The 24536-nt window shown below is 44.7% G+C and overlaps 1 protein-coding gene across 1 annotated transcript; it reads left to right on the forward strand.

Annotated features, from left to right (window-relative positions):
• The first annotated feature begins 5102 nt into the window (after positions 1-5102).
• obsl1a (obscurin like cytoskeletal adaptor 1a) lies at positions 5103-22874 on the forward strand. Its single transcript, XM_010868188.5, has 25 exons — positions 5103-5625; positions 6905-8378; positions 10293-10562; positions 10736-10996; positions 11153-11458; positions 11705-11971; positions 12127-12402; positions 13146-13260; positions 13443-13603; positions 14387-14659; positions 14836-15111; positions 15346-15621; positions 15766-16041; positions 16340-16615; positions 16797-17066; positions 17295-17561; positions 17735-18004; positions 18251-18517; positions 19064-19330; positions 20179-20291; positions 20372-20528; positions 20788-20949; positions 21049-21153; positions 21256-21522; positions 21706-22874. The coding sequence occupies exons 2-25, from the start codon at positions 6920-6922 to the stop codon at positions 21975-21977; spliced, it is 6909 nt and encodes a 2302-aa protein (XP_010866490.4). The 5' UTR covers positions 5103-5625; positions 6905-6919; the 3' UTR covers positions 21978-22874.
• The last annotated feature ends 1662 nt before the right edge of the window (positions 22875-24536 follow it).

The raw sequence follows: 24536 nt of genomic DNA on the forward strand, positions 1-24536 counted from the left end.
GGGGCAAGGACTGGAGGATGCCTGGGTCGGCCCACTGGGCTATCATCGACTCCCTAGGCCCGGCCCTTTCTTCCATTGTTCACATGGCAGGCTCTAACTGCCAGTCCCGCCCCTTGCCCCTTTCCCACCACACAAGTTCACATTGACTGAGAAAAGTTAACGTGGGCTCTGAGCAGTATGGTGAAAGAATGGATAAGCAGGATAAAAAAAAACCCAAGTGGGACTGAGATGCTGTTGCGAGACAAAAAAGTAAAGCAATTAGAGTCTGATACAGCCAAATTATTTATTGGATGCTACTAGTGCTGCTGCTATTGCTGCAAATAAACACACCCTGATTGATTATGGAGACGTGGATGGTGATGTGGATGCCGCAGCAAATGGCCTGGTTGAAACATTTTATTATAGCGCTTGTTAGCGCGATCGACGTTGGTGCAGCGGATGCCGTAGACAATGATGGAGAGCCAGAGCCTACCGGATCGTTACATAGAACACAAAATGTCCACACAATGTAAAGTGTTGGTCCCTTTTCATAAGGTAAATTAATAATAAAAATCCCAGAAATGTACCATATACGACATAAAAAGATTAGGGGCTAAAGAATGTCCTTCTATGAACTGTAGACTACTCAGTTAAATATTTGAAATAGTTGCAATAGCGTTAATATTTTCATTGCGTACCAGACAGTTTGTTGATTATTGCAGCTAGAAAACAGAAAATGTCTACATGAAATAATGCATTCCAACCTGGTCTTGGGAATACGTAACAGGATATGGTACTTCAAAATTGCAGTTGGTGTTAGGCGGTATGCAGTGGCATATGGCGGTGCTATTGCACCTGGGCCTGTGAGGGCAGGGATCCGTGCATGGGCCCTTTGATTGCTCCCAGCCTTGGCCCTTCATACAGCAGCTGGCAAACCTGCCTGCCATAGTCTATTTAGAAATTAAGCCATTGTTTTGAACTCTTTTTTTTTTATAGCATTTACAAAAATATTTTACTGTATTGATGTTAATATATTTGATTTACATATCAAATCTCACTGAACAGTTAAAATGTAATGTTTATTCTAGTTCAAAAATTTGCTTTTTGTTGGCTTACTTTTCTTCTCATTTGTCAAAATGTATTTATATGATGCAGGTAAAAATCTATCAACATATACAGTTGGCCTGCTATATGTTCAGACATGTTGACACAGTAGCACCTGCCCTAAACGCTGCATTCCATACACAGGACAGTGAAAGCTGCTCATTGCTGATCATAGACAGTGAGTCTTAATACTGATCATTGACAGTGAGTCTTATTGCTGTTCATAAACAGTTAGTCTTATTGATGATCATAGGCAGTGAGTGCACAGTGCAGTGAGCAGTGAGTTTTTACCTCCAGGACTACATCAAATGACCCATACTGTAAAAGCTTCACCTGGAAACCAATATATTGTTAAGACACATGACCAGTCTAATGCCTCCTCAACAGTGAGTATCTTAAAGACTGACTTTATTAATGTCGTAAAATAACAAATATTTTACATATACATGGACCGGTGACAAATTAAAGGAGAAACCTGAATAAATGAGTGTAGGAACATAACGAATGTAGATATTTCAATTTAAATGTACTGCATGACACAATTAAGCAAATAGCATTCTACCAGGCATGTATAAAAATGCTGACCAGGCCAGGCTGACCGCGATATTGACCCCAGTACTTTACTGAGAAACTTTTTTTAGTTTTTAGTTTAATTTGTGACCCATCTGTTTACATGTATGAAGTATATCATTTGTTATCCTAAAACACATTCCATGAGTGTGTGCCTATGTATAATTGTACACTATGTAACTTGTGTGGAGGTTGAGTAGATCAGCCTTGAACAGCTACAATGTCAGTGTGGTGTGGTCAGATCTTGTGACCAGTAGGTCGGGGAAGGTGTTTCTTTGCCAGTAGAGGGCAACACAACCTATGGCTTGGCTTGAGCTGGTAAAATGCATTTGGAAAATAAATGGTTCCGGGGGGATATTTTTGAGGTTCCTCAAACTAAATCTGTGGGGGACACTATTTACTTGAAAGTTTAAGAGATTTGATCAAAGAAACCCTTTATTCGTTCCTTGAATAACCATTCACATAAGATTTTGGAGTCACCTTTTCAAAGGTATGTTTCTCAAATGGTTCTTTGAGGAGAAATAAAAAGGATTCATTTGAAATGCCCATTGACATGTTTCCTTGAAGAATTAGGAGTTCCCCTATAGTTTCAATGTAAGGAACCCCTTAAATATCCCCCAAAAACCTTTTCCTTTTGAAATGTAAAATGATAGAATGGTTGAGTCAACCCAAGGGGAGGTGCATGAAACAGGACCCAAATAACTGACAGACAATTACTCTCAATGTCCTCACACGGAAGGTGCTGTGGTTGCTAACTGTTCAGGAATTGCAAAACGCTGCCAATTTTCCTGTCATTTATATAGGAAAGGAGGGCCAAGCAATCTTCCACTAAATGTCAAGGTCACGTAATCTAAGGCTGCTGCCAGAACATGCCTGCCTTCTCTGAAAGACAAACTTTGTACAATGACATGGAGGAATCTTTTCATTTAACACGACTAGTTTACTCCTGTAGTAGGTCAGGTAGCTTGCACCTACGGAGTGATATGTGTCGTCTCGAACTCTGAATCCCGGGGTTCCTCATTTCGACATCAATCTTGTCCACACACGTAGACAGACAGATCCACTCGTCTTTCACAGGGATTTCACCTGACTCCTCAGCTATGAAGCCTGCAGGGGTGTATCTAGTCTTTGTGTTCCTAAGGCCTTCATTTCAGATCCAGATTCCATCTGTCTTTTGCACCACAGCACTGCCTGTCAAAGCATAGGATGTGCATTTCTTTTAAAGTGCCGCTTATCCTGTGACTGCGTATGAATGTTGCATTTACAATAGTCACTAGTGTGTTGCTAATTCCTGTCTTTTGAGCTACATAAGTGTCCTTGATAAAAACGTAGTGACTGTGGAAGAATCTCACAACAGGAGGCCTGTTCAGAGAAGTGTAGGCAATCATTAAATGAATGTGAGGAGACATTCTTTTGTGTCTTTTTTGTGCTCTTTAAACGTCTGTTGTGGGACATAGCATGTCAGGGCCATTATAAAATGTGAAAATCGGCTTAAAAATCAAAATAATAACTTTTGCCGTTGGTTCAGAAGCTTTTTGACTGATGGCCTCACATTCTCCTCCAGAATTATGGTAAAACATGGAATTAATGGATTGCAGGTGCTGCTCATTCTTGTATGTAGGGAGCACCAGTCATGGCTACCAATAAAACAGTAAATTTAAAGACCTAATGTTGATTTAGGATGAATTGGCTCATCATGATTGACCTGTAAGAAGATTAACCCTCACATGTTGCTGTTTGATGTTGAAATACAGTCTCAGGTAAGAATCTGACCCTACGCTCATGAGATCCTATGACAGTCCTACTAATCAGGCAGCTGGTTCGAGATTAATGTTACTGGGCCATATACTGTAAACTATAGTAAATCTTTTGTCAGCTTTATTTTTCTTTTTGACCTAACAATGGTAAAAGGATATACAGTATCTCACAGTATCTCACTACTTTACATTGTAGCAAAATGTCATATCTTCAGTGTTGTCACATGAAAAGATATTATCAAATATTTGAGGGGTGTACTCACTTTTGTGAGATACTATACATTGTTTATTACAAATCTCTCACCTTAATCAACACACCAGCAGGTTGTGGTATATGACAAACCTAGTACCAGAGCAAAAAGCTGTTCTGATGCACAACGCAACATACCGAACCAAGGTTTATTGGTCATGTAGCATGTTCTTTGGCATATTCTTTGGATCTGTGAAACCTAGGAAATAAGTGAGACCAGACCTAATAATGCTTGAGTAACCCAAATTTAGATGCTGACCAATAGGATTAACATGGAAAGTGTTATCTGGTGTGTCACTCGACAACACTTCATCCTAATGAAATTAGTGGAGTGGATCCAGAAGCAGTGTGGGCTGCTGGAGGTCATCTGCCTAAAATCATGACGAATGTAGCAGCGTTTGAAAGTGGCTGCGGCGGACATCCACTAACACCTGAGAATGTGGACGCTGGAATGTCAATGCTGTGATGGACCCTGTCACCCACCACCGGTGGCTTATGTCCCCATAGCAACTGAACATGTAAACAGACAGGTATGTCCATGTCGTATTTCATGGATCCATCTGCAGTGCATTAGACAGGTATTTAATGTCTTCATGCTGTGAGCTCATTTCTGTTCACTGGGTTTCCATGAACCAAAACCATTGGTATTGCTTTTGCTGGGATTTGGACGTCACTGTCCCTGGTGGACACTCTGGCAGCGGTGACAAGTGTTTGTGCAGGAAGGTAATGGGTTCTGACCAATAACATTCCTATAAGCACTCTCTTATCTCAGCCTGATTACTCTGAGAGAGGCTCTCTGGCTGGGGGCTTGGATGCTTGGGGCACTGGGGTCTTGGATGACTGGGGTCCTGGGGGCTGGGGTGGATTGCTACTAGAACTCTCTATCACAGAGTCTGATGGGGTAGCAAGGCTGTTAATATAGCATTGTGGTGACTTAATTGTTCATTGTGGATACTAATGATTGGTGTAACTTGTAATATGTGGAGCGTTTTGTCGTCTCAACAACGTACCCAATGAACAGTTCCTCAATAAGCTCCTTATAGGGCCTAGTTAGATGCTTCCTAAGCCATTGAGTGTATGATGGCCAACTAAACAATGGATAGCTACACTTTAAATCCATGTTTACTGTAAAGCTAGCGTCCCTGATGTCAGGAGTCACGGTGTGAGTAGGAATTTGAGTTGGTAGAAATGCCCTTCTCTTTCTTCCCTGTAGAGATTTAGCTGAGGATCTCTCGTGAGCTGAGGGACCCATCAGAGAGCAACGCTCAGGGCTTCTATACTTAGCTCCAATTGGGCCACTGAATGGAGGGCCAAGACTTATCTGACAGACTGTCATTGAAACCTGTGGTATTTTTAGAGCCGGTTAGCACTGGCTGAGCTGCAGCTGCCCCAGAGTTTAAGGGTTGTCCCTCTCCCCTTCGATCTCTCTCTCTCTCTGTGACAATGACACTCAGGGCGCCTCAGAACCACTGTGGTGGTGTTGACTCATAGACCAGGCACTCGGTGCGCCGTGTGGTCATTCATCAGGAGCTCCAGCAGCCCCCCGCCAGCCTGAACTTCCAGAAACCACGGGAAGTGGGGGACAGAAAACAGGAAAAACCGCGAGAGAAGTTGTACGGATCAGCATATTGCAGTTTGTCAGATCACCCAGCTCCCGTTTAGACCAGGACATGGTTGGTAAAATCTAAGACTCTTTGAAGACGTCAGAGACATTCTTGGTGAAGTGAAAGAGCGGGACTGGCAACTTACACTTTAGAGCAGGAAGTAAATTATCTCAAAGAGACATCCTCTACTGGGCAGAGCAGACGACAGCCATTTTAAGTAGCGCTGCGCCGCACTTGCACCTGTGTCCAAGCTTGTTCTAATCAAAGGGGGTGATGTCGTTTTAAAACACTGAAGAGTGGCTGTCGTTGGTGGTCTGTATGGTCAGTGTGGAACAGAGGAAGTGTCACGCTGGAATCACTGGTAGGTTTCTGATTCTAAGTGTTTTTATTAGTTTTTGATTTGAAAATGAGTACTGGTTTTGAATATTGAATAAGTTGTATTAAACCATCTGGGTTTGTTCACTGTGTGCCACCTATTTTGTTCAATAAATTTGTCATTTTAGATGACAACAGGAGGACTGCCTGGAGGGAAAGACCGGAGCACCTCATTGATAAAAGACACCTAGACACACCAGACACCTAGATGCCACATTTTAGACAGAATGTTCACAAAATCTTCTTACGCTAGAAAACAGCTCCAATGATCAAACCTACTGCTGGTACAAACTTACAGTCTTGGAGAACACAAATTAAAGTCAATCACAATACCATTTTGAAGAATTAGCTAAACCTGCTACAGAGACACTAGTATAGGAACAATGACATACTATTTTGGGCATTTTGATTCTGTGAATGTGTCTCTGGCAAGATAGCACATTAAAAGGTTCAAAAATACCAGGGGGTAGAATTTTTGGTCTACTGATTTCCCTTTAGTAGATAATTACACTTATGTTTGAGAGTTAACCATATTACTAAATACATTTTGGTGATATCTGACACAAGAACCCCATGCTTGGTGTGCGTCTTTATTTGGACAGACTATTTTAAATACTCTCCTGACTGAGCTACAGCACCAGCTGGGTGGACTGTGGACTGTTCTGACTGAATGACTGGCTACTGTCAGTACAAAGCTACACTTCCTCTCAGAGACATTATCATAGGGTGTTTTACTGGGTGATCTGTGTGCCATAGAGTATAGGATAATTGGGTGGTGAAACAGCCCTAGGACACTGAGAATGCTTTTGGAACTGTTTATAATATCCTCCTGTTACATACATACATACATACATACATACATACATACATACATACATACATACATACATACATACATACATACATACATACATACATACATACATACATACATACATACATACATACATACATACATACTGTACAGTGTATGTGTATATATATATACACATACACTGTACAGTACTGTGCAAAAGTCATAGGCGCCTGAAAGTCAAACTAAAGCCATGTATTTGGGTAGTAAGTGTTTATTTGTGGGGGGAAAATATAGACAAAATCTATTAAATTGTCCACTAGATAACCTTAAAAATGAATGGCTTTAATACTGGACCTATCCAAAGTGATGCAGTAACTTTATTGTTACTGGATAGCCTTCTTCTAGATTGGTTTGCTCTAGAGACGAACAAGAAACTCCTTATCCAGAATGTATTTGTTTCGCCCCTCAGACCGAGTAAGACAACATGGACATATTCGGCGGTGCTCCTCGCGTGCTGGGCTACTTGCGTCCCGTGGTGGCGCAGTGTGGCGATGACGCCGTCCTGCAATGCAAGATCGGAGGAGACCCCCGGCCCGAGGTGATCTGGGAGAAGAAGAACGTACAGATCCTGTCGGAGGGACGCTACAGGCTGTCGGAAGAGGGCAAGGCCTACTTCCTGCACATCACTGGGGTCAGGCTGGAGGACGCAGGCCAGTACATCTGCAAGGCCAGTAACAGCGTCGGGGAGACGTGTGCCCCAGCCACTTTGAAGGTGGAGAGTCAGGAACAACAGGGGGCGCAGAAACAGACTACAGTATTAAATGGGGTGCAGCAGATCAGGCTAGTAAATGGAGAGTCGGCGGGGGCACAGAACGGGGAAAGTAGAAGGCAACATAGCAGTGAATCGGGAGGGCAAAAAAAACAGAACGGAGAAAATGGACTCCTAGAAAATGGGGAGAATAGAGGCAAAGAGAACAAAGCGGTGGAACTGCAGAACGGCACGGTAGAACAACAGAATGGAGCGGTAGAACAACACTACAGAGCAGTAGAACAAAAGACTGGAGCAGTGGACCAACAGAACGCAGCAGCAGAACAAAAGAACAGAGCGATAGAACAAAAGAACGGGGCTGTGGACCAACAGAACACAGCAGCAGAACGAAAGAACAGAGCAATAGAACAAAAGAACGGAGCTGTCAGTGCGAGCCAGGTAAAGTCGCAGCCATATGATGAGGAGCCCCTGCTGTCCGACGACAGGCCTCGCTTCCTCATCAAGCCCCTCTCCCTGAGGGTGGACCGCGGTGAAGACGCAGCCTTTTCCTGCAAGCTATCCGGGAACCCTCTACCCCAGGTGGAGTGGGAGAAGGACGGGAAGAAGCTGAGCGACATCTTCGAGAGCGCCCACTTCAACATCAACAGCCAGGAAGGAGGCTGGTTCCAGCTGAGGCTCTTCCGGACTAGGCTACCCGATGGGGGCGTGTACACCTGCAGGGCCCATAACAGCCACGGTTCGGCACTGGCCGGTGCAGTTTTGCTCGTGGAGCCCATCCCTGAAAGGCAGGAGAGTGGGGTGTCTAACTCTAACGGGCAAAGCGTCAGCCAGGCATCGCCACGCAGTACGAGGCACAGGACTGTCCGTCACGGTTCGTCAAGACTGCCGGACGAGCCCAGTCTGAACTCGTCCAAGGTGAAGAAGTTTGCGGTGTCTGAGGGGAAGCACGCTAAGTTCCGCTGCTTCGTGACAGGAAAACCCAAGCCCGAGATCATCTGGAAGAAAGACGGAGTTCCTCTTGAGGCCGGGAGGCGTCACCTCCTGTTTGAGGACAGAGAAGGTTACTATACACTCAAGGTGATGTACTGCAAACAGCAGGACACGGGCCTCTACGTGTGTGCTGCTTCCAACGCCCTGGGGCACACCCTCAGTGCCGTTCACCTGACTGTCAAAGGTAAGCACTGGATCAGACCTTTCTCTTCACACAATTCATTTTTCCTTACTCTTCCGTTGTACCATACATTTTTCTATCCCTCTTTAATAATTATCAATCAATCAATCAAATTGATTTATAAAGGCCTTTTTACAACAGCCGTTGTCACAAAGTGCTTTTACAGAGACACCTGGCCTTAGACCCCAAGGAGCAAACAACAGTAGTGTTGAATTTCAGTGGCTAGGAAAAACTCCCTAAGAAGGCCGAATTTTAGGAAGAAACCTAGAGAGGACCCAGGCACAGAGGGGTGACCAGTCCTCTTCTGGCTGTGCCGGGTGAGATATTAAGAGTCCAATTGGAACATTTCTCTGGGCTAAATCCAGAGTCTATTTGATTTTAGACTAGGTCAAAAGTATGACCAGGTGGATAAGGACAGGGACAGCAACGGGGCCCCCAAACCAGGTACCAGGTGTGGACCAGGACCTCATCTCCTCCTAAAATTTAAAACTGGGGAAGACTGAGAAAAGTTAGGCAGTCCAATTATGGTTGACCTTCATCATGCTATTCAGGTACAATTACTTATACTTCATAGAGATAACATAGAGATGGAGTTTGATCTTCAGCTGTCTCAGCAATTTGCTCTATATAAAGAACATTAGACTGTGGAAAGGTATTGCTAACGAAAATAACATTTGAGTCACTCCCGGTTATTGTGATCATCATACAAAAATCCCAGGGAAGTGTCACCATAACACACATGCTGACAAAGCTAGCTACATCTGTTAAATGGTATTAGTCAGTGCAAGCATTCACATCCCTTATCTGGCAGATAGTTATTCAAGCAATAAGGCACCACAGTATGGTATATGCTCAATATACTACAACTTAGAGCTGTCCTTAGGCACAAAGCATTTCAGACTGCCTGGATTTAGCACTGTGCCATGTTATATTGGCAATATACCACCAACCCTCAATAAACCAATGGAATTGGAACAATAAAGTGATGTGACATCATACCTCTGGTACATGGTCTCACATATCATGGATTTGATCCAATCTGTATTAAGGCTTTGAGCCACCTGGTTTATAATTTAAAAGTTAGGCACAAGGAATTGTGGTATATCAGCCCTTAATTGGCCTTATACCAAAAACTCCTGAGGGACCTGCTATTATTAACTGGTTATTAACACAACAACTTTCAGCCAATCAACATTCAGAGTTTGAACAAACAGTTAATAATGCTAATTTCGATTAGTGTAGTCTTCCAATCCTAGGCTCCTCCTTGGTATCTCCCTCCTCCCCTAGCTTGCCTTCCCCCCTTACCTCCTGCATACCACCCTGCTACTAACCCCATGGGGCCTATATTTAGATGCTGAATCATGTTGTGTATGTCTCCTGTCAATGACAAAATGTTGAACCTAAGACAACTATTCAGCTGTGTTGTTGAGCATTTTGACCCAGGCCAAAGTCACAGCAATGTCAAAGATTGGAATCATCTAGAAATGTAGCTGAATAATGTATGTTAAAATGCTGCAATCAATCACTGAGCATGTCATACTGTATGCCAGGGGTGTCAAACCGGTTCCACGGAGGGCCGAGTGTCTGCAGGTCTTTGGGTTTTCCTTTAAATTGGTTCCCAGGTCAGACCTGAACAACCAGGTGGGGGTAGAAATTAACCAATTAGTGAACTAATTAATCAATCAGGTACAAGGTGAGAGCGAAAACCTGCAGACACTCGGCCCTCCGTGGAACCGGTTTGACACCTGTGCTGTATGCAGTGGCTCAAGAAATGCCTTGTACCTGAACCCAAGGAATTGAAAGAGTGTGAATGTCCTTAGCGGGCTCTACAGGCACAACACAGAGATATTTTCCAGGCTGAATGCAAACAATCCATTAGACAACCTGCTCATTACCTCCTTTCCGAACCCTGGGCAGACCCGGCGGTGCGTTTCAAGCGTTCGCTGCAGGACGTGGAGGTGAGAGAGGGGGCCACGGCTGTGTTAGAGTGCGAAGTACCCAACGACGGCATCCCCGCTGCCTGGTACCTGGAGGACCAGAGACTGCAGCCGGGTGGGAAGTACGGCATGGAGCAGAAAGGCACGAGACGTAGGCTCACCATCGCAGGCGTAGGAGCGGACGACGACGGAGTCTACCTATGTGAGATGCCAGACGGAGGGAAGAGTATCGCGGAGCTGGCCGTCAAAGGTAGGTAGACATCTTACGGTAGCGCCTCAGTCATTAATATGTTCCGTCAATACAGTCTAGGAGAGATGTCAAATTGTTTGAGCATCACAAGAACTGAAACGACTTTCAATCCAAATGATATAGGGCTTTACAAACATACAGTACATGACAACTCATCTCTATGTCATCCCCAGGCACAATTGTTAAAAAACTTCCTCGCAAAGTGGACGTGTTGGAAGGGGAGAACGCAGCATTCTGTGTGGAGGTGGAGGAGGACGACATGGACGTCCACTGGTTCAAAGACGGTCTGAAGCTACACGAGAGCCACCAGACCATCCTCAAGTCATTCGGTAAAACCCACGTCCTGGTCTTTGTCAGCGTCTCCCACGTGGACACCGGGGTCGTGACCTTCGTCGTGGGAAGATCCAAGACCTCTTCACGGCTCAGGGTCAAAGGTGAAGTAGGTCCATCCAGTGTCAAGGTGGCAGTAGGGTGGAAATTCCACCTATCACGTAAATCTGCAAGAGACACATCGGCCAGCTGACTGAAACGTTGTGTCAACGTTATTGTCAAGCGTTGCTTACCGTTCTCCTGTCTATGTTACTGTCCAGCTGCCAGACACTGTCCTCCCGCCTGTCCGGTGGGAGTGAAGATGGACCTGGACGGGCCCAGCAGTGTGCTCCTCTCCTGGGAACCGACCCCTGCCAGCCAGACCACCACACGCTCCGTCTATGTCCTGGAGAGACAGGAGGTGGGCTCCCAGGAGTGGTTGAGGTGTCAGACGTCCGACGCGGCCACCTCCACAGAGGTGACGGGCGATAGCGTGCCCTGCGAGGGGAATTATCGATTCCGCGTCTGTTGCGTCAATAAGTACGGCCGTAGTGGACACGTGGAGTTCCCTAAAGCCGTTCATCTTGGTGAGTCCGTCCTCTATCCTTACAATTTTTCCATTTCAAGAGTTGGAAAATCTTTGACAGGAAAGCAGCACCTTCCAACTTCATACAAAACTGTTTATTATTTCCCCAACTTTACTGTAGGGTAACGTAACATACACATTTTATGTGAATGTTTAGACTCTTACAAAATGCATACAGCACTACTGGTATCTTTAAAGCACAGCACAAGACTGAGAAGCTCCAAATATTATCTCAACCCTCATCCAGTACCGGGCCCCAAGATCAGGGCACCTCTCCAAAGCTGCGAGGTGACAGAAGGGGAGGACGCCCTGTTCACCATCGATCTGTCAGTGATGGTAACGGGCACCTGGTTCCTGAACAGTACCCAGCTCCAGGACAGCCAAAGCTATTCTATCCAACAGGCCAAGACACAGCACTCCCTGGTCATCCACAGTGCCAGGATGGAAGACAATGAAGCAGAAGTCACCTTTATTGCCAACGGAGTCAGAGACTCTGCAGTTCTCAAGGTTCAGAGTAGGTATTCTGAGAACGCTGCGTTGTGAATAACATGATATGAGCTCCAAGCCTTAGACTAGCTGTATTCTATGTTTCTAAAGTATTGTTTTGACTGCATGAACTGTGTACTTTTACTGCTTGCACTTGTTTCACCACTAATGATTCCATTACAGCTGCAGAGGTGAAGTTCAGCCCCTTGTCAGAGTCAGACTGTCATAAAAGGGTGGAGACTGGTGACCCCGTGGTGCTGTACTGCGAGGTGTCCCGCCCCTCAGCCACGGTAGCCTGGTTTAAGGATGGGGTGAAGCTGCAGGTGACGGAGGGCCTCAACATCCAATCAGAGGGCAACATGAGGAGGATTGTTATCCAATCTGCTGAGGTCACTGACTCAGGCGTGTACACATGCGAGACGACAAGTGATGCCATCAAATTCAATGTGAAGGTTGAAGGTGAGTTGATGTGTGTCATGCTTGTTTGGCATGTAGACCATTTCCATGCATTGAACAACCAGGACTGTTAAATTTTCAACATAAACATTCTACAATTGGAGTTTCTGTTTTGGTCAATCATTTGTTACAGAACACATGGGTTCTGATTGCCCAATCATCTGACTTCTTTCACTCTGGAATTCACTCAGGCTGCTCATAATGGAAGTTTTTTTCAAATGGAAGTCAAAGGTGGATAGCAGATTCAATGTCTCCTCTGAGGGAATTATTATGCTTTTCTGTATTTCTGACATGCCAGTCAACTCTGTTTTTGTTGTTGTTGACAGAAATCTTCTGGTAGCGTAAGCTAGTGTCTTCTGTTCAAAAACAAATTCACTTTGAAAATGTTCTTCATCCCATCCCCCCTTCGTCACTGTCTGATTGTTCAAATTTGCACCTAAAAAAACATCTGGAAAGCATGCCGTAACATTCCACAACACAATTAACCCAGTAGGCCTTTTCATCCAAACTAGAAGGCATCCCTATCCATGATCATCCCCTCTCACTCCCCAACTCAGTTAAATAATTGATACCGGGGTGTTGAAGTTCATGCAGTCCCCCTGGAGACTGCTGAGCTAGAGAATTGTAACAATCTGACTGTTTTAATTCCATAGCATTTAAAATAAAATCACTGTAAAGCACATTGAATTGCTTCTATGTATGAATTGTGCTATATAAATAAACTTGCTTGCTTGCTTCCATATAAGGTCCCCCTGTGCAATTCAGTGACATCCCTGAGGAGGAGCTTCAGAAGTCTGCCACAGAGCTGGATCCTGTGGTGCTCACCTGTAAAGTCTCCAGAGAGGATGCCAACACTACCTGGTACACTGCTAACATACACACAGCAAAAAAAAAAGAAAAGACAATGGTCCCCAGCTATCAAATTCAATTGTGTTTGTCAAATGCTTTGTAAACAGCGGGTGTGGAATCATTGCTTCCTTTTATAAAAATGTAGTTAACAAGGGAAAGACATAGGAACAGACAATAAAAAAGAAATGTTCCAGGTATAAAGACGGGCTAGAGGTCCAGGCCAGCGACAACATCACAATCCAGGCAGAGGGCACCCTGAGGAGACTGATCATCCGCTGTGCTGAGACCACAGACGCAGGAACCTATAGATGTCAATCTGGAGACAATGGCCTCTCATTCACTGTTAACATCAAAGGTATTTACTTTATGCTTGTGTCAGGTCCTGGCTGGGGTGCCTCTAGGCATCTCTCTGTGCCCTGGGGCCACAGCCAGGGGGCTGCCTGTGGGGATGCCTGTAGGCATCTCTGCGCTGCTGTTTCTGCTATCCCCAATCAGAGGCAGCTGCACCTTGTTGACTCTGATAAGGGACCCTATTTAAGTTCAGTTGTTTTTTTATTTAGTTTGTGGATTATTGTTTGTGCCAGCTATTTGTTTGTTTGTTTGTTTGTTTGTGTGTGTAGTTTTAGCACAGTTCTCGGTTTGCCTCTCCTTCTGTTACTGGAAGAAGGTTAATAAAATCATGTTACCTGTACTCGCTCTGCGGCTCGTGTCCTGTCCCTCAACCATGACAGCTAGCCAATATGTTTTTATGTCAGGTAGCCAATGAAGTCAGTGTTATTTTGTTTTATCTATTGGACTGATGTAGCTACCTTAACGTATTTTGGGTGCTGGTATTGTTCCTATATTTAAGTGCAGGAACACCACAATACTTTTCAGCATATATTCTATAAAAGTACCTCAAGCAGTAGAACAATTGAGATCTCTGTCAGTTCTTGAAAGCTCTTGCAGAAGTCCCTAATCAGACGAGATAGAAGGTTATAGTGCCTGCAAGCTTCAAACGTACACTATATGACTTTACTGACGATGACAATGCTGGCACCCAGGTAAGTGTTTGCCGTCCCCAAATAAGCACTTAAGGGAAACCTGTCCTTATAATGCAACTGAATAATACTAATTATTTTCCTTTCCTGAAACCCAGAACCTCCGGTAATGATCGTGGAACCCAAGGAGGATGTGGTCATTGAAGCTCCCGTCTCCGAGCAGGTGGTCCTGCAGTGTGAGCTGTCCCGCTCCGCCGGTGAAGTCCACTGGTTTAAGGACGGCCTGGAGGTCCTGGAAACGGACAACGTTCAACTGACAACTGAAGGACCATACAGAAGGCTGACCGTCCTCCACGGGTCACCAGAAGATTCCGGAGAGTATGTCTGCGACACCAACGGGGACTCTGTGTTTTTCCAGCTCACCGTAACAGGTAAAACAATGCCAGGGTTCATCCTTGGTTCGTAACCGATGTTCGCTGGTCTACTAACAAACCAATTCATCTTTTCAGACAACTCATTCATTTATGACCCTTCAATTTATATCCTCATGAACCTTCAATTTATATCCTTCTATTTATATTTTCAAATCCCCATTTTCCTGTGTCAGAGCCTCCGGTGCGGATCGTCTCCCCCACCGAGTCTGAGCTAGAGCTGACCAGTCTGGCCTCTGAGAGGCTGGAGCTCAGCTGTAATGTCTCCCACCCTGACGCCCGGGTACGGTGGTACCGAGACGGACTGGAGGTGGAGGAGAGTGCCTCTCTCACCCTGGAGGTCCAAGGAGGCCGCAGGACACTGGTCATACCCATGACCACCGTGAATGACACGGGAGAGTATGTATGTGACACAGAGGACGACTCTGTCACGTGGCTGGTCACCATTACAGGTACGTGGTGATACCTGGATTTAAGTCGTCAGCTATGTGAGGGTCTTGTAATTCAGGCTTTGATTTTAGGATTTTTATTCAAGTCAAACTAATTGACATGATATTAATAAGCTGTTCGTTCCTAAAAAGAATAGACATTTTATTGGACTATATTATGTGTTTTTGTGAGTTGTGCTTTAATGCTGATATTCTGACCATATAATGGAAAATGGAAATGCTATATTTTCCTCTTAGAACCTCCTGTGAAGTTTGCCCGGCCCAAGAACATGTCTGACAAAATTGACCATATTTCTGGAGAGCCAATTGTCCTGGAGATTGAAGTGTCTCGGACCAGCGCGGAGGTGATCTGGATGAAGGATGGACGGAAGATAGAGGAGAGCAGCGATGTCTCCGTCGTTGTGGATGGACTCATCTGCCGCCTCACCATCCAAAGGGCTACTCCAGAAGATTCTGGGAAATACACATGTCTTGGCTCAGATGATATCATCCACTTCCAGGTCAAGGTGTCAGGTAAGGATGGCTCATCAATATCAATAGATCGTTTAGATCTAGTCCAGTTAAATTAAATTGAGAGATTGTTTAAAATTAATATGTACATATTGTACAACAGACTAACAAGGGTTTTCATGTCCTAAAATATCTGTATTTCAATAGAACCACCAGTGAGCATAGTGAATAGATCAGAGGTGAAGACGGAGGTCAAGTCTCTGCTCTGTGATGACATCGAGTTGGAGTGTGAACTCTCCAGGGCTAACGTCGTCGCTAAATGGTACAAGGATGGCCACCGATTCGATGGGGACGAGCGGTTCTGTGAAGAAGAAGAAGGCAATTTCCGCTCCCTGGTGATCCTCAACGCAGAGCTGGAAGATTCCGGAGACTATTTTCTGGATGTCGGAGATGACAACATTACTTTCCATGTCACTGTGCAAGGTAAAGTATCACCCAATGACAAGTCACCTCCTAATGTTTACAAATCAGTGACTGGTGGAGACCTAAGAGAATTGGCGAGACATCTTTTCCATCAGATGGCTGTCCATGTCACCGTGTAAAGAATAAAAACGCCTACCTAATGCCGTTTTGATAGATACAAACAAATCAACATGGTGAAAATAATTAGTCCTGGCCCTGTCAAAGGTAAAGGTGCTGCTATTTATGTGTTGGATACACCTGTCAAATCGGCGTCCCTTTTGAACTAAAGCTAAATGTCGTTCTCTTCCTACATATTCAGAGCCTCCGGTGACCATCCTGGGGAACTCGGAGAACCCAGGCTACCAGGAGATGGTTGCGGGAGATGACCTGATCGTAGCCTGTGAGGTATCGAGGGCCAACGCCCCTGTCCAGTGGTACTGTAACGACAGACCGTTGACAAGTGATGACCGGACCTACATTGAGAGCTATGGCACTCTAAGGAAACTAATCCTTTCTGACGTTCAGCCGTCCGACTCTGGGAAGTACACGTGTGACGCCATCGGTGACAAGTTGGTCACCATGGTGAAGATACAAGGTAACTGACTGCCCTGTATACAACAGTGTTTACATGAGTACTGTGAATAAGTCCATGTACACAGTGGAACAGAGGTTCATGTTGAAAAAGGACCTTCTCTCGTTCTAATTCTAGTCTTTGTTCACTCTCACTATCATACTCTAACTCCATGTTTCTACGTTCTTCCATCCTTTGCTCTTAGACTCCCCTGTCACCTTTGTAAACAAACAGGAAGTGAACCTTGTCACGGGTTACGAGGCAGAGAGCGTGACACTGACAGGGGTCGTGTCGAAGGAGAACGCTGCCGTTCGCTGGCTCAAGGACTGGGAGCCTGTCATCGGGGACCGCTTCCACGTGGGCGTTGACGGCGCCACACGTTTCCTTACCATTGACCCTCTGAGACGGTCAGACAGTGGAGAATACACAGTGGACGCCAACACAGACGAGATGCACTTCAGTCTGCTGGTCAAAGGTGGTTAACTTCTGTAGTCCCGTTCTGTTGGTGGTTGAATAGCTGTAGATATGGAGGAAACTGTATTTCCCAATAAGAAAAGATGAGAAAGAAGGGACATTTTCATGTTTTGATTTGTTATAAATGACTGACGCCAGTCTTGACTAAAGCACAATGAGGTTAAGGAATTATGATTAACATTTTATAGAGGTGTTAGATTTCACCAATCTCTCTCTCCCCTGGTCCCAGGGATGAGAGTGAAGTTTGCCAAGTCGCTCCACGACACCTTAGCCCACGCGGACGGCATGGTGACCATGCGCTGCGAGGTTTGCAAGCCCAAGGCGGACGTACAGTGGCTGAAGGATGGCGTGGAGATTGTGCCCAGCCGAAGATTCACTATCCGCGCCGACGGCGTGGAGCGAAGCCTGACCATCCACAGGCTAGTCAGGGAAGACGCGGGGGAGTACGCTTGTGAGTCCAAGGACGACCGCACCGCCGCCAGGCTCAGAGTGGAGAGTGAGTACTATAGCCCTACAAATGGGGTGTGCAGGTTTTTCATTCCGGGACCTGGTCCTGTCATCCACATTTTGTGTAAACAGGATTTCGTCAGGCCCTTGTTAGCTGAACCAAGTGTGTTTGACTGGTGTAAGCCACCTCCTAAAATCCCCCCCCCCCCTTCACCCGTGCAGTGCCCCGTGTGGTGGAGTTTCTGACGGATCTCCACAACACCATGGTGCTGGAGGGAGAGGACGCCATCTTTAAGTGCGTGCTGTCACCGGAGGACGTGCAGCTGAAGTGGATGATGGACGGCGAGCCCATTGTCATGGGCGACCGTTTCCAGTCGACACAGAACGGCCTGTGTCACAGTCTGGTGATCAAGAGCTGTCAGATACTGGACTCCTCCAAAATAACCGCTGAGGCAGAGGGGAACGTGTCCAAGGCTACCCTCAAAGTGCAGGGTGAGTCCCCAGGACACGGGGATCATACGTGCCAGATACTTAAAAAATACTTCAAGGTGCATTTGATTTTGCTCAGCCACTTGTATTGGAGTGTTCTGAGTTTAACTGTCAAAGTTAAATAATCCCTCAAACATACACCCAAGAACAGTTTTGGTGAATTTCACGAAATATGTTGTAGATGGAAAATGTATGGCCGGTGAGCCATTTTTCTAACAGTAAACCTGTTCCCCTTCCTGCACTGTCCAGAGGCTCAGGTGACCTTCACCAAGAAAACGGAGGCGGTGATGGCCGATGAGTACGGAGACGCGACATTGGAAACTGAGGTCAGTCTGGAGACGGCTGAGGTCCAATGGATGAGGCAGGGCGTTGTCATCCAGCCTGGACCGCGACACATCCTGAGCCTGAATGGTCGGAAACGCACACTGACCATTTGTAACCTCACCCTCTCTGACCGAGGAACGTACCGCTGTGAAACTCTGCACGACCGCACGCAGGTCAAACTCAACGTGGAGCGTAAGTCCAACTTACATTTACACAATGTCATCGGTTAGAAGAATCACAAATGTCTCCAGGACGATGTTGCAGTCGTTTTGTATAGCAGCAGATGAAACAACATGTCCAACCCCATCCCACACAAAAAAACATTTTTGAAAGAAAAGATATACTGTACATACAGAAAATCATACAGAAGACATGCCATATCATATATTTCAAAACATAAGTATGTGTTCCAAATACATTGAATTACAACACGTCACATGTCACAAATACACAAAATGCTTTTTTGTAGAGGTGGCAACTCCTTTGTCTTTAAATGTAGTTGCTGTCAACAAGTTAAAATTAATATTGACCTTCACAATCAGGTATGGTACCACCAGCAGTCAGATATTAAAATAACCACGAGTAAAGCCCTGCTGGTGAGGAACGTTGATGATGAAATATTTTTTGAGTTACTATACTAGCCTATAGACAATAGAGTAATGCGTGGCTAGAAATGTCCCTTGGCTATAGGTATGTTATTATTTCGCCATACGTCAACTTATGTATCTCCACTGACAGCCCGTAAAATTACCATCCGCAAGGGTCTGGTTGACATGGAGACCTTTGAGCGGGAGACGGCCTCGTTCGAGGTGGAGCTGTCTCACGCTGACGTGGAGGGCATCTGGCAAAAAGACGGAATCCGGATCAAACCTAACAACAACTGGCGGGTGAGCAGCAATGGGCTGGTCCATGGCCTCACGCTGTCCAACCTCACCCTGGAGGACACAGGCACCATCGCCTTCTCTGCAGAGGGCCTCCGGACCTCCGCAAGGCTCATTGTTAAAGGTGATGTCAAAAGTCACCCAATCAGGGGTCTTGATTCAATGTAGCTATAGTTTGGCCATATGCCAGAGGTTTAGTGGGACAGCGTATTTAAAATGTATGGCAATTTACCTGTGTTAACAGCATATGCTGGCTCATTCTAAAATGACTTTAAAGGGGTCGTTAGAAAGATCTTCAACACACGAATACCAAACAGTGTGAGTCATAAAGGATATTGGGTAAAAAGGCTATTTGACATGGAATACTTCCCAAATGTGTCTTTCCCATCAAAACAAAAAAGGTTTTTTATTGTTGGCATATTCATACTCAGTAGATATGGCATCTTTCCAAATAAAGTAAAAATAAAGTTATGGAGAAAACTATGATAGGCATCACTTCCAAGCAATGGAGGAATACAAAGGCTGAAATAGTCCTGAAAAGTGAGCTGTTGGCCATATTTCTCCTCAACACGTAGCCATCTAGCTACCTACCTAGTAAGCTACACAAATGTCCGATGCCACTAGCCTAGGACACAAGTGTTTTTGCTCTGGTAGGAATAAACCACAGGCTATAAAAATGGCTATTATAACAGGCTATTATAACATTAGCTAGAACACCATACTAGATACCCACAATGCACAGGATTCTGCTCCCAAGGCTATCTAGAGGTATAAACACATTTTCCCCTTGTAGATGTTAGAGAGCTGAACATATTGCTTCACTAACATGTCAATGGCTCAACGTGCGATGCTATTCAAAGAAACTAATGTAAAAATGTGTTGATAAGCACAATAGAAAATATACACATTGTCAAAAACAATCAACAAAATGACAAAAAAACAAAGGCTCTCTATCGCTCTCTCTATATATAGAGACCCCAGTGTCAATTGTGAAGAAGTTGGCAGACCTGAGGCTTGAGAAGGACTCTCCAGCCACACTGGAGTGTGAGCTGTCCAGACAAAATGTGGAGGTCAACTGGCTTAAGGTAAATGGAATAAAATGAGAACGAGAGGTAGGAAGAGTACCACAATACATGTGTTTCCCTCTCTCCTGTCTTGGCTGTAGAATGGGACGGACCTGAAGCCAGGGAAGACCCATCACCGCATCTACTCCATGGGGAGAAAGCGTTTCTGCCAAATCCTGCAGTGTGCTCTCTCTGATTCAGGCACCTACACCTGCGATGCAGGAGACACCAGCACGTCCTGTAAACTGGAGGTCTATGGTAACATGCTTCCCATTCCGGTGAATTTAAACACCATCTCACTAGCCTCCACCAATGCTACTCTTCACTGACCTCTAGTGTTGAGTGCTAGAGATACATGTTGACTGGAAGCACACACAGCCGGCCTGGTGTTATGTGCTACTGCCACCTAGTGGTAACAGCTGTCTGACTGGAATGCTTTCCACGTCCCGTTTACGCGGGCACACTGTGTAACTAGTGTCGGCGTTGTTGAAACAAACTCACCGTCTCCCCTGCACAGAGCCTGAGCTGCTGGTGCTTCATGGGCTGGAGGACCTGTATGTCCTAGAGGACCAGAATGCGGTCTTCATGTGCGAGGTGTCCATGGAGGACGTGGCCGGAGAGTGGTACAAGGACGGACACAAAATACGGCCCAGCAGCACCATCAAGATACGCACCGAGGGTCCGCAGACACTCCAGTCAGCCAGTCCTTCAGACGCTTACTCTTTGAATGGATGATAGTGTTGGGTGTTCATTAACATTCCTGCGTTTCTCCCTCCAGGGACCAAACACTTCCTCCTTATGTGCAGCGTAAAAGCGGAGGACTCAGGGGAGATCCGTTTTGTGGCCAGACAGACAGAGTCGACTGCCTACCTAGAGGTGGAAGGTATAGCTTTAGCTGTTGTTCTGGGTGACATAGCTGGTGTAATCGGACCTCGGATCAGTTCTCATCTCCGACTTATTTGGGCTTTGCTCACGTTCCCCACAGAGGCACCCGTGTCTATTGTGAAGCCCCTGAGAGATCGCACGGCTCTGGAGAAGCACCGCGTGGTTCTGGACTGCACCGTGTCCACACCGCGCTGTGAGGTCACATGGTACCGGGGCGAGACTGAGCTGGTATCCTCAGAAAGGCTACAGATCCACAGTGACGGTTGTTATCATAAACTGACCATACACGAGGCCACTGTAGAGGACGAGGGCAGCTACACCATAGAGGTTGACCAGCACAGGTCCACAGCCAGACTCTTGGTTGAAGGTGAGTTCATGTTGATGGACGTATTGTTAATTTTATTTTCCTACTGTGACACACCGTCTCGTCTGTCTTTCTTCACATGCCTCGTTCCGCTTCACACACATTGTTCCTTTTTGTGGAAAAAGAGTCCAGTCTCATTTAGCCCTCCTCACACTCCCCCTCTCTCGTTTCTCTTTGCTCCGCCAGCTCAGTCCCTGGTGATAGAGGAAGAACTGGAGGATGTGGAGGTGACAGCACCAGACCAGGCCTGTTTCCAGTGTAAAGTGTCCGTGGCCATCAACAGGCCACCACTGTGGACTCTGAATGGGGAGACTCTAACATCAAGCCCTGAGGTGCGCCTGGAGAACCATGGGACAGTCAACAAACTGACACTGAAAAAGACCAGACCAGACATGAGCGGGACAGTCACCTTTGCTATGGGCAAGGCCAAAAGCAGCGCCAAGCTTAAAGTGATGTGACAACAGAGAGATGGGTAGCTTTGACTCTCATACAGTGCAGCATCGAAAGTCTGTGAATGTTTAGAAATGTTTAGAAGGTATTGTAAATGACAACGGAATGTCTGATCAAGAAAAGGGCTAAAGTGATGTGTTACGCACAAAACAACAGTTTTAGGATCAAATGTGCTGTTTAACTCAGAATGATTGTGGCGGTGACTTAAGCTTATCTTAAATCAGTCATAAAGGGCAGAAAGTAACTTCAGAGAGAAAGTTAAAGGTGAAGTTAGTGCAACATTTGGATGTTTGGGGGCACTAGGGTGTTTAGTATAAAGCAGCGTATGTCCTGGTGTGAGTTGTCAAAAAAGTGAGCAGAACCTTGTAGTTCACAAACCCAGCCCTTATTATCCCCACCAAATTGAAATCCAGAACCCTGATAGAATCTGTAGGCTGATACATGTTTTCATGTTCATTTTAAATTATTTGGTTTATTCCATTCCGTGGCCTACAGCCTACAGATTCTAGTTTTACAATAAGATGAGGCAATAACACAATTGGCTGTGCACATTTACAGTTTTAACGCAGTCCCACCCCCGACAAAACACTATGCCGGTTTCAGCTAGTGTATATCTGCCAAAATGTAACCTTATAAATGATGTATGATGCATGGGTGTGGATGAATGGGTATGGGTACAAACAGACTATACACATCTGTTACACGTATTTATTTGGAAAATATATTGATTGGAAAATAGCAATTTTTTGTACAATAAAAATAATTGCTCACTTGATAAATAAACTTTTCTATGGATTTTGATATATTTTGAACATTTAACAGACATCCATAGTTTGAATGAAGGGTTATTTCATCGGTCAGCCTCTTAGGGCTTTGCGCATGTATTTTACACAGCAAAAAAAAAAGTATTATCAAGTGTATTTTTCTTGATTTCTGGTAAAAAATCTAACAATCCTTAAAAGAAAGATTTTTCTTAACAAGCTAAAGTTGTATTAAATCATACCGCTTGTTTTAAGAAAATAGGCCTTGTATATTAAGTAATTTGTCTTGTAACATTCACAGGTAATTTCACTTATTTCAAGCAAATATCTCCTTAAATATAGTAAAAAATGTTGCAGTGTAGAGCTTAAAGTACAGTATGTTTTCCCTTCTGATTATGCTTCAATTTGAAAACTAGTCCTTTTGTGTCACTGAGGACACCATACCCCAACAGAAAAGCACTAGTTATTCTATTATTTGTATTTATGTAAGATTTTCCTATTACATACAGTTCCATATGATTACTGCTAGGTTACAGCTATTCAATCATAAGTCACCTGAATATTTCATAATAAAGTGCCTCTTAAAAGTATTCACCCCTCTTGGATGTTTGCAAATGTGTAACAAAATGAATATGTAAACGGATTTAATTAAGAGTTTTTGCCACTGATTTACACAAAAAGTAAATAATGTAAAGTGAAATAAAGGGAATAAAACCTGCAAATGTACATTAATTACAAATATAAAAACAAGTATTTGTCCCTTTATCAATACTTGTTAGAGGTACTTTTGGCAGCAATTACACCCATAAGTCTATTCACATAAGTCTCTCAGCATACCAGCAAAGCGCATCTGAATCTATTCTTCATTGCAACATTGCTCAAGCTTTGTCAAGTTGAATTCAAGGACTTCTCCCTATTTTTCTTCAAGGACCTCTCTGTATTTTCTCTATTCATGCTTCCCCTCAATCCTGACCAGTCTTCCATTTCCTGCCCCTGAGACGCATTCCTGTAGCATGATGCTGACTCCACTATGCTTCAAAGTGGGGATGATGGTCTCAGAATGACGTGCAGTGTTAAACATTATCCATAGCATTGAGGCCAAAAAGCTCTGTTTTATTTAATGTTCTCTGACATAGAATGTTATCTGACTTGGTCTCAGAGTTTACCATGTGCCTTCTTCCAATCTCTAGTTTCTTATAACAATGGCTTTCTATTTGCCACTCTTCTATTAAGGCTTTTGTGAAGCAACCGGGCTATTGTTGCAGAAACCATTGTCTTCCAGATCACCCAACTCCTGAAGTGTTGCCAAAGGCCTCTTGGTAACCTCCCAGACTAATGCCCTTCCCGTCGAGATACTAAACTTTGAGGACGCCCCGTTCTAGACAGCCATATTCTATTTCTTGAATTCTCAATAATGAACTTATTGAGAAATATTGCCCAGGGAGATATTCAATGCTTTAGAAAAGTTCTCCTATCCTACCCAACTGGTGGTTTTGAAGAACTTTTCTATGGATTTGTTTTCAGTGGTCTTTTGACTTCATGTTGTACTTTTTGTTAGGAATTGTACCAACTGTGGGACCTCCCAGAGACAGGTGTATGTAACCTGAAGTCATGTAAAACACTTTAATTGCACACAGGTGGACAACTGAATTAATTACAACTTCTTAAGACAATTAGTTGTACCAGAGTCTATTCAGGTGCATTATAGAAACGGGGTGAATACTTACGCAATAAAAATGTTTTTCTGTTTTATATTTGTAATTAATTTTGAACAATTTTGATATTTTCTTTGCTTTGGCATTATGG

Source organism: Esox lucius, chromosome 22 (assembly GCF_011004845.1).
Source record: "Esox lucius isolate fEsoLuc1 chromosome 22, fEsoLuc1.pri, whole genome shotgun sequence".
In the NCBI taxonomy this organism is placed as follows: Eukaryota; Metazoa; Chordata; class Actinopteri; order Esociformes; family Esocidae; genus Esox; species Esox lucius.

Excerpts from the sequence above, each read along its gene's own strand:
- obsl1a (XM_010868188.5), top strand. The coding sequence starts at position 6,920 with ATGGACATATTCGGCGGTGCTCCTCGCGTGCTGGGCTACTTGCGTCCC. Across the intron at positions 10,563-10,735 it reads CGCGGAGCTGGCCGTCAAAG|GCACAATTGTTAAAAAACTT; the intron begins GTAGGTAGACAT and ends TGTCATCCCCAG. Across the intron at positions 16,616-16,796 it reads CACCATGGTGAAGATACAAG|ACTCCCCTGTCACCTTTGTA; the intron begins GTAACTGACTGC and ends CTTTGCTCTTAG.